General features: G+C 41.5%; 1 protein-coding gene across 1 annotated transcript; it reads right to left on the bottom strand.

The window, feature by feature from the left end:
• Positions 1–1,737: 1,737 nt before the first annotated feature.
• On the bottom strand, positions 1,738–12,562 carry MED6 (mediator complex subunit 6). The gene is made up of 8 exons (XM_069858168.1): positions 12,433–12,562; positions 8,959–9,118; positions 7,408–7,499; positions 4,746–4,828; positions 4,011–4,119; positions 3,462–3,577; positions 2,684–2,711; positions 1,738–2,080 (listed from the first exon to the last, which is right to left on the bottom strand). The coding sequence occupies exons 1-8, from the start codon at positions 12,452–12,454 to the stop codon at positions 1,950–1,952; spliced, it is 741 nt and encodes a 246-aa protein (XP_069714269.1). The 5' UTR covers positions 12,455–12,562; the 3' UTR covers positions 1,738–1,949.
• Between the last annotated feature and the right edge of the window lie 328 nt (positions 12,563–12,890).

The raw sequence follows: 12,890 nt of genomic DNA, 5'->3' as shown, positions 1-12,890 counted from the left end.
GCTATGGTGGGGTACAAACTCTTCAGGCAGGATAGGAAGGGTAGGAGAGGAGGTGGGGTAGCCCTCTTTGTAAGGGAGGACTTGGACTCCATTGAGATGGATTGTGGTGATGAGGAGGTTGAGTGCCTGTGGGTTAAAATCAGAGGAGCCCACCAGAAGGTAGATTTTGTGATGGGAGTCTGTTACAGACCACCCAGCCAAGGAGAAGCAGCTGATGAGCTCTTCTATAAACAGCTGGGGTTAATCTCTAATCAATGCCCCTCATTCTTGTGGGAGATTTCAATCTTCCTGATATCTGCTGGAAGTACAATAGAGCAGAAAGGAAGCAGTCCAGGAGGTTCCTGAAGTGCATGGAAGACAACTTCCTTGCACAGCTGGTAAATGAACCAACAAGGGAGGGTGCCCTCCTGGACCTGCTGTTTGTGAACAGAGAAGGCCTTGTGGGGGATGTGGCAGTAGGTGGACGCCTAGGACTAAGTGATCATAAGATGATAGGGTTTTCTGTTCTAGGTGAAGTGAAGAGGGTGGTTAGTAGGACAGTAGCATTAAATTTCCAGAGGGCAGACTCTGAACTCTTCAGAAGGCTGGTTGGCAAAGTCTCATGGGAGACAGTACTCAAGGGCAAGGGAGCCCATGAGGGCTGGGAGCTCTTCAAAAAGGAAATCCTAGCAGCTCAGGAGAAAGCCATCCCCATGTTCCGGAAAAAAAGCCGGCAGGGGAGAAAACCAGCTTGGTTGAACAGAGAGATAGTGAGTGATATCAAGAAGAAGAGAAATGTTTATGGGCTCTGGAAGAGGCGACAGGCCTCTTGGGTGGACTACAGGAGGGAAGTGAGATTGTGTAGAGAAAAAATCAGAAGGGCTAAGGCTCAGCTAGAAATCAGATTGGCAAAGTCTGTGAAAGATAACAAAAAATCCTTCTATAAATATATAAATAATAAAAGGAGGACTAGGGAGACCATACAGTCCCTATTGGACGCAGAAGGAACAACAGTGACAGGGGATGAGGAAAAGGCTGAGGTACTTAATGCCTTCTTTGCCTTAGCCTTCAATTGTAAAGAAAGTTGTTCCCTCTGTGTACAAACCCAGGAGCTAGAGGAGCAAAATGAGGCTCCCATGATCCAAGAGGAGGTGGTCAGAGACTTGCTAGCCCGACTGGACACCCACAAGCCTATGGGGCCAGATGGGATTCATCCAAGGTATTCATCCAAACCCCTTTCCATCATCTTCCAACAGTCCTGGTTGGCTGGGGAAGTCCCACTGGACTGGAGGCTGGCTGATGTTGTGCCCATCTACAAGAAGGGTCGCAGGGAGGACCCAGGAAACTACAGGCCTGTCAGTCTGACCTCAGTGCCAGGGAAAGTCATGGAGCAGGTGATCTTGAGTGCTATCATGAAGCACATGCAAGAGAACCAGGTGATCAGGCCCAGTGAACATGGGTTCACAAAAGGCAGGTCTTGCCAAACTAACCTGATCGCCTTCTATGACAAAGTGACTCGGCTGCTGGATGACGGAAAGGCTGTGGATGTGGTCTTCCTGGAATTCAGTAAAGCCTTTGACAGTTTCTCACAGCATTCTGCTTGAGAAACTGTCAGCCTCTGGCCTGGACAGGCGCACACTCTCCTGGGTGGAAAACTGGTTGGATGGCCGGGCCCAGAGAGTGAGGATACAAGAGTTTGTAAAGATTTCAGGAAGCTGCAAAGTATGTCCATGTAAAAAACATTCCCAGAAGCCAACATTCAAAATAAATGAAGACTGAAAACACCTTTTTTTGAGGCTGGTCACATCCTATCATTTGTATAACAGGTTTCTACAGAAAAAGCTGCTACAGAGACTTAAGTCCCTGAATTGCCAGTCCTCAGTTGAAGAGCTTGAATATAAAGAAAGGGGAGCAGGAATTCTCCTGTTTTCCAGGTAATGACTAATCCAGAGGTGTAACAGCCTCTCCCTTCACTGAAGTCTTGTCCGTTTTTCCGGTGGTCCTTTAGTGCCAGCACTCTGCTGAGCATTCTTTACAGTCTCTTTTTCTTCTGGCTTGACAGCTTCAGGGACTGGTTCTGGTTCCTTCTTTATCTGGTCCACTTAAGAAGTAACAGCAAAAGAAAGTTAAACCTCCAATTTTTATTCCTAAAATACTACTCAGAGTACTTTGCAAATACTGTTGACATCAAAGGGGCAAAACTAATTTCAAAGGTATAAGGACTAACGGTATAAAGGACTAAATTCATACCTATATGGGTAAGAAAAGTGGAATAGATTGAAGAGATACAGTTCATGCTTTTCCTGTTTTGAGGTTGCTTACAATCAACTCAAAGCCTTTACATGTTTTCTTGAGCTTGTAGTGCCATACAAAATCACTAAGATGCTGGACTGACTAAACTGTTCCCTCATTCACCCTTTTACCCTGCTCTTGCTTTCAAAGACCATTTCCTGCATTTAGATCTTCAGGCAATACAGTTTTACAGACAGAAAGGGCAAAAGTAGAATAAACATTTTTCAGTTTCACTCCGGCTGCCACAGAAAACTCTTACTTAGCATTCTGCTCTTACCTAGTACTTCCTAGCATTAGACAATGCCAGAATTACTAACCACCAGAGCAGAATCAGCAAGGACTTTATATGGCAACTGGAAGACTGCTATATGGAGTCTATTTTTTAAGTCTTGTGAGACTATTAGAATTTTACCTGGGATGGGTTTTTCTCCAGGTTTTTGCTGCAAGAGAGGAAGGAAAAAAAAATAAAACACATCAGCAAAATCAAAGACGTAATTCTTAACCATTCTTACTATTCACTTAGGAATATAAACCAAGTAATGTGCCCTTACACATAAGGATTATGGGTAGAAGGGATCACAGAATATACTTTAAACAAAACGCAATCAACATTATATAACATCCAGGTTTTCCTCTGACAACTGAAAAGAACTAAAGCAAAAAATATGCAGTTAGCCAGTCTTTCCCAAGACAAGAGTTTTGTGAGATGCTGTAAACAATCTCCTTTGCTCCCAAACAGAAGACCTAGTGGAACAAATGGCTACTAGAAATGATCAGAAGTAATCACAACAACTTTACAGAATGCCAAGAATTTCCACACTAATTAGTGAGCCTCAAGAACAATGGAGTAACTAAAATAAGACACCTGCTGTGACTTGATTGAGCTCACAAAGTAGGAAACTGGAAACAGCAGCAAAATCTGAAAACTGACAAGAACAGACCCTCTGTGATTAGATAAGGAATTTGTATAATCAAATTCGCCCTCATAGTTTTGCCAAGGTCTTAATGATTCCTGCAATAACAAAGGAGAATCCTACACTTCCATTTTAAATTTATTATCTAATCCATGATACCATTGCAGAATGCACATAAAATTCTTATTAAGTTTCAGCCGTTCAAGTACTTACAAAAATTACTTACCTTAAGTTCTAATGAAGGTACAGTAATACTATCGCTTACAAGTGCCTTACCTGAACAAATCTAGGTGGAAACTTTTGCCTTAGGTCTAAAAGCAAAGCATCTACCCGTTGCCTTTGGAAAATAGAACTTGGTTCTTCTTTCTTCTTGGCTTTTGGCTTAGCTTTCTCTGCAAGTAACAAAAATGTAAAAGAAAGCTGCATCAAAATTTCTGTTCTCTTAGTATTGTTGTTGTATGACAAGACAGTATTCATCTCTCCTCAAAACTTCACCTACATTTTCCCTCTTCCATCAGTTTTTTAGATTTTTTTTTTGTGAAGGACAGATTAAGGACAATTCTTACCTCCTAACAAACTTGTATGGCTTCTGAAAATGTACTTTGGTCTCCAGTGCATTGAAGAGTTGCCCACTTGGTAGACAAATAGCCCATCATTTCCATCGCCCACCAGCACAGATGAGCAAGATTCCTCCTACCTGACAGGAAGCACTAACTTGCCCTTCAGATGCTCAGCTTCATCTCTACACCATCACTGTGCAGCCTCAAGCTTTCCGTACACTACCTTCCCTCTCCCAGAGTACACAGGAACAGCTAGGAAACATACCACGCTCCTCTTGATCTTTGAAATTCCACCAGTAGCCCTTGGATGGGTGATAGCGACAGTAGGACATAGCTTCTTCAAAAGCAGACTGAATTCCATGCACTGCAGTGAGCTTTCAGAATAAGACCATAAGGTAGTGTTCAGAATTTAAATGGAAAAAGCAGTACATTTTCTTTTTTCAAAGCAGGGATTTTAAAATTAGTATTCTACATTAATTTTTGTTCTAGGAAGGGAACATGGAATACGTAGGTTTGGACCAAGAATGTAATCTCTTTAACAGACTCTCACAGGACCCTTTCTGAACTGACAGAAAAAAATTGCAAAAGCAATAGTTTACTAGAGCAGAAGAGAGCAAAACAAACCTGAGTATCCAATTTAAAGAGAAATATTACATTACCCTAACATTTCAAAGCAAGCTTCACTAAATATGTATTTAATTACTATTTCATATGTATTTGTCATACAATTTTTCTTTTGATTATTTGAACCTCATGCTGTTCCACCAATTTTGTAACTTCAGCAATTCTAATCCTTAATCCTCACAATGTATCCTACTGTTTGGACCATTTTTCATTTCACTGTCGAAGGCACACCTCATTAACCAGTGAGGTTTAAGTTGCTGTATACTACACAAGATCTTCCCTCAAAACAGTGAAGGAGGGTTTTAAACAGCCTGGGGAACAATCAAAAGTAAAAGCAGATACAAACTGGTATATATCAAGTGCACAGAACACTTACAGCTCTGGAGTTAATGACAGATCCTAAGTCAGGTGCCTGATAAATCACCCCAGCAATAATATAGTAGTCAGCCAATGGAATAACTGTGGAGAGAAGAAGGGAAAAAAAAAAAAAGGCAGGATCTATTTAAAATTCTGGCTGAAGACTGAGCTTCAGTAGCATTTAAAAAAAAAAAATACCCAAGGTCTGCTTTATAGATAAAAAAGCTTCAGCTCTAAGTCTTGTCCTACCACAAACAAATAATACGCTTTACAAGAGCTGGGGGTTTCAGAGTAACACAAGAAGAGTGAAATGAACTGCATTGAAAGTAGTTCCACTTGCCTTTGCTACCAGTAGAAACCTACAACAACATAAGGTCTCATTCTTCTGACCTCAGCTTTCTCCAACTTGTATAGTCCTCTTGGCTAGATTTCCCAGACTCAACGGCAGCTAAGCACACACAGAGAATGTCTTTCTAAATTATAACATTCTGCCAAAAAACTTCTGCTTTTCAAAGGAATTTGCTAAATCAGATTCAGAACCTCTACTTACCAACTAAAACCATCTGGTTCTTCTGCACTACAGTGCTTGTTCCAATTCCTCCATCTGTATTAACATATCCCGTCTGAAGCTTTTTACTGACAGGACCATCCAACACTTGCATTTTACGAAGCTTGAACGCTTGCTTAAATATACAGAACAAGACAGCTGGGTGCATACTACAGCCAGTACCCACTCCTCAAAAGAAAGAGGATTCTCAAGCATTTCCTTAGAAGTGGAGCAAGACACAGAACAGCAGCTTTGGTATCCACAGAGCAGCCTGCTTTCCTAGACAGGTAACTCTCCCTAAACATTGGATCTAAAGACTTTTTCAAAATCACTTCAAATAGGCAAAAATTTGGCTTTAAGAAATGAAAATATACTTTTTTAAAAAAGAAACACCCAGAAGTCATAAGGCAGGCCTGCAGCAGTTCTACCTGCGTAGTCGACACCAGCTGTGAAATCATTAAATTTTAGTTTTTCATCCCCATTCTCGTGTCTCACACAATAGCAATTGCACCGTAATGAAATGAAACAAATGGGTAACCTTTGAGCTAGTGAACTATGTGACTTAGTCAAGGTACCTAGAACACAACATAAAGTCACAATGGGAAAAATATTACCAAACAAGTCCCAGTTAAGTTCCTCCAAACATACATTACAGCACAAGTGAAAACATGCATATTGTGGAAGCCTCAGCTCTACTCTTGATCTAAAAAGCATCAAAATAGGAAACTAAGGGCTGCATGGTACTTCCATGCTCACCTTCTGAAAGCTAGATTTGGCATCTTTATTAAAGAAGCAACTTTAAAAATCTATTAAAGGAATCATGTATATTCTTTTTTGGTACAGAACTGCAATATAAGGAGGCCATTACTCAATATAAGCAAGAGAGAAGCATTGCTAGACAAGGCAAAGTCCTCTGCAGGACCAAAATACAAATGCAGAGCCTAAGTCACTTAAAAAACAAATAACGTTAAGGAAAAACAAATAACGTTAAGGAAAAACAAATAACGTTAAGGAAAAACAAATAACGTTAAGGAAAAACAAATAACGTTAAGGAAAAACAAATAACGTTAAGGAAAAACAAATAACGTTAAGGAAAAACAAATAACGTTAAGGAAAAACAAATAACGTTAAGGAAAAACAAATAACGTTAAGGAAAAACAAATAACGTTAAGAAAAAACAAATAACGTTAAGAAAAAACAAATAACGTTAAGAAAAAACAAATAACGTTAAGAAAAAACAAATAACGTTAAGAAAAAACAAATAACGTTAAGAAAAAACAAATAACGTTAGCCCTACCTTTCTTTTCTGTACAGCTTACTCTGAAATAACCTAAATTATCTTACATATACATGCAGTAAACAGAGAATACAGCCCACTAACTATTGAAATGTGGTTACTTTAATCATAAATGCAGAAACAAATTTAATTTAAAAAAGGAATAATGAAGCCACTTTCATGCAAATGGAAAAAAAAAATAAAAGCTAAGGTATTTAATTTACAACTTGGAAAGGTCATCAGTGACACCGTGAGGAGGAGTGGTGCTGTTACAGGATTCCCTCATTATTCCAAAATACTAAGTTCTTACAGGAAAAATCAAAACCCAAGCATCTGCAACACCGCACAGCCATTTTTCACATGGTTCATCATATTCTACTGAGAAGATACTACTCAGCAGTGTAACCAATCCCAAGGTGAAGGTGGAAATAGCGCAAAGTAAGAGTGACTTCACATACTAGCCACCTCAGATAAGCTCATCAGCCCCAAACAAGGGTATCATTAGCCTTATAATAATCAAATATTTTAAATGAAAACTCTTGCATAATCTAACAGGTAAATATGATGTGGCATGAATGCTGTTATCAATTTCCCATGGCAAAATATACCACAGGGCCGCATTTTCTCATTGCACTCTTCACATTTTACCACGAGATGGCAATCCCTGCTATTAACACACTAGAGGTCACTGCCAGACAAAACGTCTCCATCCCATCACAAAGCTTCATACCCTTTTCTTTAGATTTAAGGTAAAGTCAGAGATGGGGAACAAGAGATGCTTAAAACACAAATCAGGAACAAACACAAGTGACTAACTGGCCAGCCTTCTCAATAGTGACAAGAACAGAGTGACCTTACCTTGTGTTGGAGACTGCCTTTGCTGCTTTCGGATAATAAAGAGAATGGGCTCTTGAGCATGAAGGAGGATGTACTCCACTCCAACCATCTGGCTGAAAAAGAAGCAACCATAATAAGTATCCTCCTCCAAGTAAAATCTGCAGGATGGGAAGAGCTACCAAAGGGCTTGGCAGAAAAAGGATGAAGTTCTGATGCTTTGGAAGCTCTTCCATATAATGTGCGGTAGATAAAGGCATATGATTTCCTGAGCTAGCTATCAAAACCCTTCTGCATTTACAAAGGGAGTTACAACAACCTGACACATTTAAGTAGAACACGTCAGAAAACAAATAAGTAGCAAGAAAGATAATCTGTCATCATAGAGATGTCATTTAAACATAGCTTCGTTAGGACCAGTGTATGATGTGACTGTCCAGGTGTCTGATGTGAAAGCCTCTCTGCAACCACATCTGAGCACAAGTGACTTTCCAAAGAAATTTTAGCTCAGCTTGCACACTCCCTATCACATTGTGGCATCTTTATATAGTTCTAAAACATCTCACTAGTGCTCAGTGTAGCAGATGAGGAACTGCAAAGAAAGTTAATTTGCGCATGCTGCAATCTCATTACACAACCATCTGTGATCAGTTTATTTAAAACACTCGATACTTTTATCACCCATGCTAAAAAGCCAGCTCTCTAGAGGAATTACATACTAATTATGGCACCTAGTCAGCAGGATATGGGAACACAAACTATTTATGAAACCAAAGTGTCCCCTAACATAAACGCTGTTCAAAGAAAAACATTTAACTACCCTGCCATCACTTGGGTTCTGTTAAGCTGAGAGGATGAGAGAAGACAGCTTTTCTAGCTCACATAAATATCTAAAATGGGATTTACTTGAATATCAGAACATACATAGAATCCTGCATGCTTTACACTTCCTTGAAAAGGTGTAAGAGCAAGTATGAGATACCCAAATTCAAAAAAAGCTGGGTCCCCTGGCAAGTGTCCAGAGAAAAGCGACGAAGCTGGTGAGGGGGCTGGAGAACAGGCCTTATGAGGAACAGCTGAGAGAGCTGGGGTTTAGCCTGGAGAAGAGGAGGCTGAGGGGAGACCTCATTGCTCTCTACAACTACCTGAAAGGAAGTTGTGGAGAGGAGGATGCTGGCCTCTTCTCCCAAGTGACAGGGGACAGGAGAAGAGGGAATGGCCTCAAGCTGTGACAGGGGAGGCTTAGGCTGGACATTAGTAAAAAATTTTCCACAGAAAGGGTCATTGGGCACTGGAACAGGCTGCCCAGGGAGGTGGTTGAGTCACCTTCCCTGGAGGTGTTAAAAGGACGGGTGGACGAGGTGCTGAGGGGCATAGTTTAGTGACTGGTAGGAATGGCTGAACTCAATGATCTGGTGAGTCTTTTCCAACCTGGTGATTCTATGATTCTAAGTGTTTGGACTAAAAAGGTCAGAATAGAAGATGGTTTTCAGCATGCTTCCATTCAACCATCAAAACCTCTGGATGGAGAGACAAAGGACACTGCCCAGGATGTAGTTCCAAATTACAACTTACTTCAAATGGTCCAAGGTCATCCGCTGCATTTTGACAACTTCATTGTTACACGTTCGGTCATAGAACGGGTTACTTCGCTCTGAGAAATAGTCCAACACACTCCCATTGTTTAATATTGGAATCCAGGAGCTGTCAACCCAGGAAATTCCCAAGAGGTTATCTGGGAAGAGAAATCTACACTGAGTACCAAAGTGGCCAGAAACATTACAAATACCTCCAAGAGGAAATTGTCACTAGTTAATGATTATAGCAGGGACAGGTGGTGGAGCACAGCCTCACATAAACCAGTTCTAATTAAAAACATATTACACAAAGTTCCAATAATAATTGCTATCATTCATCCTTCTGTAGTAGGTACAACAGAAATAGTCTTTCATTGCATTTTTCTTTCTTTGACCATTGGCTGCCGGTATACCTTCATGTCTGAAGAATGTGAGCAGGGTCTGCGTGCACATGTGTGCACGTTGTGTTGGTGGGACTTAATTAGCTCTGATACTGTATATAATATTATCACACTACATCCACTCAGTAGTATTATTTACAGTTTATTTTATGAACCCTAGCATTAGCTGAGTAAAAAGACAACCCAAAGCATGACTCCTTTTGAAAACTAGGTCTCAGGCAAGTTGAAATTACTAAATTAAGTTAGGACCAGTTAACAGGGAAAAAAAAAAATGGATACACCTCACGCTACATCTGAGCCTGGTTATGTTTAAAACAGTTTATTTCTTACAAAATGAGTTTCCAGGATGAAAACTATGAAGCTGGAAAATAGGTAAAACATCTCAGAGATCTATTAATTAAATCAAGAGTTTTCTTTTGCTAAGGCCAATGACTAAACCTCTAAGTGAAAAATAATAGTGAAATGGTGATATTGGTAACATTTCTAAGATGTTCTGTTATTAAAATACGTCTCTCTGACATACAGCAGCTGATACTGTTATATTTCAGAGCTTGTTATTTTTGATGTGGGTGAAATCTGTAATAAAAAAAAAACAAATGGCAGACACAAGAGGCACCTTGAAAAGCACACCAAAATTCATCCATTTTAAATTGCAACACAAGCAGTGAATAGAACTTCCAAGACACAAGAAAGCAAGAAACAAAGGCATTCATTGATTTTAATTAAAAAAAAAACTCATAAGCTATGAGAAATCATCAAATACTGAATGAAGGACTAAAATTCTCTTCTCAGAGGAACCATTCCCTTACATTAACGCATTACGTACATACCCAGAACTCCCACTCATCATTCCACTGTGAATACTTTACTTCTGCAACAGCTCAGCATGCTCAAGGAGCACTGGATCTGTTTCAAAAATGTCTGCTCACGCACTATTAGCAGCTTCTTGTTCTGAAGAACAGTTAATACACAGTAACACTAGGTTCCCAGCAAACCAGGAAAAATGCAGCATGAATAGCCACGTGTAAATGATTTTGTCTTGTTAATCTCAGAATTGCCAGCCTCATTCTTTCATAGAACAGAGGGGAAAAATAAAGTCTAGAAGAATTCATGTTATTCCACGTATACTGTTCTCTCTCCTCACTATGAAAAAAGAAAATCTCAGAAATATGGCAGAAAAATCCATCATTGAGCACTTAAGTTGTGGTAGCACTGATTATCCCAAATGTCTTTCAAAACCAAAAGACAAGCTTTCCTTTCCAACAAAACCAAAATGCATTCTTGCCATAATAAACTCTCATTTTACATTTCAAATAAAACATTTTCTTGCTTTTATCATTATTACTGTATTTCTCAAGAGGAATGTCAGACTTCAGATATAAACAGCTATAATGCTGTATATAAACTGTCAAAGGTATCGCAAAGCATAATGTAAAAGTTGGGCTCTAAGGCTCAATTATCCATAGCTGTTTAGTGCCAGTATATATAATCACCTTTATAACTAGCAAGACTGTTGTCTTAAACTAGACTCAGAAAAAAGGGCAGGATGAAAAAAACCAACCATGAACCTGATATCCTTGTTATTCCCAGTAAGAAGGGAGCACTATCTGTTTATTTTGGGTTATGAGAAAGAAAGGATGGTGCTTCTGCCTCCCTGTTCCTTTAAAAAACAGGACATATTGTTCAAAGCAATTTTTGTGGAACTTGTATCACAGACGTAAAAGTAAAGTGCTTGTGACAATACTGCCAGTTTGCCATGAATATCAAGACAATTTGGGAGACAAGCCAGCAAACCATGGCAAAAAATAAGAGGACAACAATTCACACAATGTGCTGTACCTGGCCTTGCCGGATGGATAGCCCAACACTAGGCTTTAACAAACCCAGAGAACAGCAAAATAGCTTGACAGCTTAAAAATAGAAACATGCTTCCAACTCAGCCTAATATACCGAGCCACATTAGACACAAAACACTGAGAGAGCTTAAGTGACCTGAATTAAGACAGAAGGTTCTCACATAGCTAATAACTTAATAGAGCACTCCTGCCTTTATGCGTCCACACAGCTCCTTGCTGCAATCTCAAACAAAGCAGTCAGAAAAGCAAACAGGACTGTAGACGTTCATTAACTAAGGATTTGTAGGAAAAGGGAGGAAAACCTCTGTGGCATTATCCAAACTAACACCTCACAAGCTTTTCCTAAGCATCTGCTCTTGGTCATTCCCTGAGACTGCACCACAGGCTTTGACCAAGACTCCATTCAGACACTCCACCGATGGAGAAAAATAATTTCCCCTGTCATGTCCTCTCAATCCTCCTTTCCTCTCTCAAAGTTCAAACTCTTCACAACAATTTAATCTGTACTTTGTCTACAACGTAATCTTTCTTTAATACTTCACCTAAATATCACCCCTTTTCCAAAATGTTCTCTTCTTTTTATTCATATTCCTGAATTCTCACTTGAACCTTTCTTGTTCTCAGTTGCTGCAGCTTTCTTCCTGGCTTTTCTAACAGCTGGCCTGCCTCATCACACCCACCCGAAGAACTGTTAAGTCACCAGACTGACCCACTGCTTTTGTCTCATGCAGCGAGTTGCACACGTGCCAGCGCTTTCCACTTTCCTTCATACTTCAGAACTGTCCCCTTATGTCACCCAGGAGCTTCTTATTCCACTTGAAAGACTCGTTCTTCTCAGGTGGTCCTGAACGTAACCTCCTGGCTTGCTTCATGCCCAAGAATACTACTTTTTGTACAGTTTTTCCTCCCAGCTCCTTCTCACGACATAAAACACATTAGCAACGCTACTCTCGCGCAGTTTTCACAGACACACGAACTATCTCGGCAGCTCCAGCGCCCCCACACAGCACTAACAGAGGGAGCAACTCTATCACCCTCGCACCCTCGGACGCTCCTCGGAGCGGGTGCCGTCGGCACAGCAGCCATCGCCCCGGCCCTGCCTCCTGAGCCCCGCGGGAGGGTCTCGTCCCTTCGCGCCCCGCCGTCGGAACTCAGCCCGGGGCCGCAGGGGGAGCCCCGAGCGCCCGCGCAGCGCCCGGCCCGGCCCAGCCCTACCTCGGATGTCCACGGCCGCCATGGCCGCGCTGCGCGCTTCCGCCCGGGGAGGCGGCGAGGGCAGGAATCAGGGTAGAGCGGCGCCGGCAGCAGAGACGAGAGACAGAGCGGCGCCGCACTGGGAGGGAGGGGGAGCGGGCGGGGCCTCCGGCAGCGGGGCGGGACCAAGCGGGTGAGGGAGGGGCGCGGCGGGGTGGGGAGGGAGAAAGGGGTTGAGGTGGGGTAGGATGGGATGGGATGGGGTGGGGTGCGATGGGATGGGGTGCGATGGGATGTGGAGGGGTGGAGTGGGATGCAATGCAATGGGATGAGGTGTGATGGGATGCGGTACGATGCCATGGGATGGGATGTGATGGGATGAGGTGGAATGGGATGTGTTGCCATGTGATGGGATGTAATGGGGTGGGACAGGATGGGGTGAGATGGGATGGGATGTGATGAGGTGGAGTGGGATGCGA

The sequence above is a fragment of the Phaenicophaeus curvirostris genome, chromosome 5 (genome assembly GCF_032191515.1).
Source record: "Phaenicophaeus curvirostris isolate KB17595 chromosome 5, BPBGC_Pcur_1.0, whole genome shotgun sequence".
NCBI lineage: Eukaryota > Metazoa > Chordata > Aves > Cuculiformes > Cuculidae > Phaenicophaeus > Phaenicophaeus curvirostris.
The sequence above is the reverse complement of the archived record's forward strand: the minus strand, read 5'-3'. Positions and strand labels throughout refer to the sequence as shown.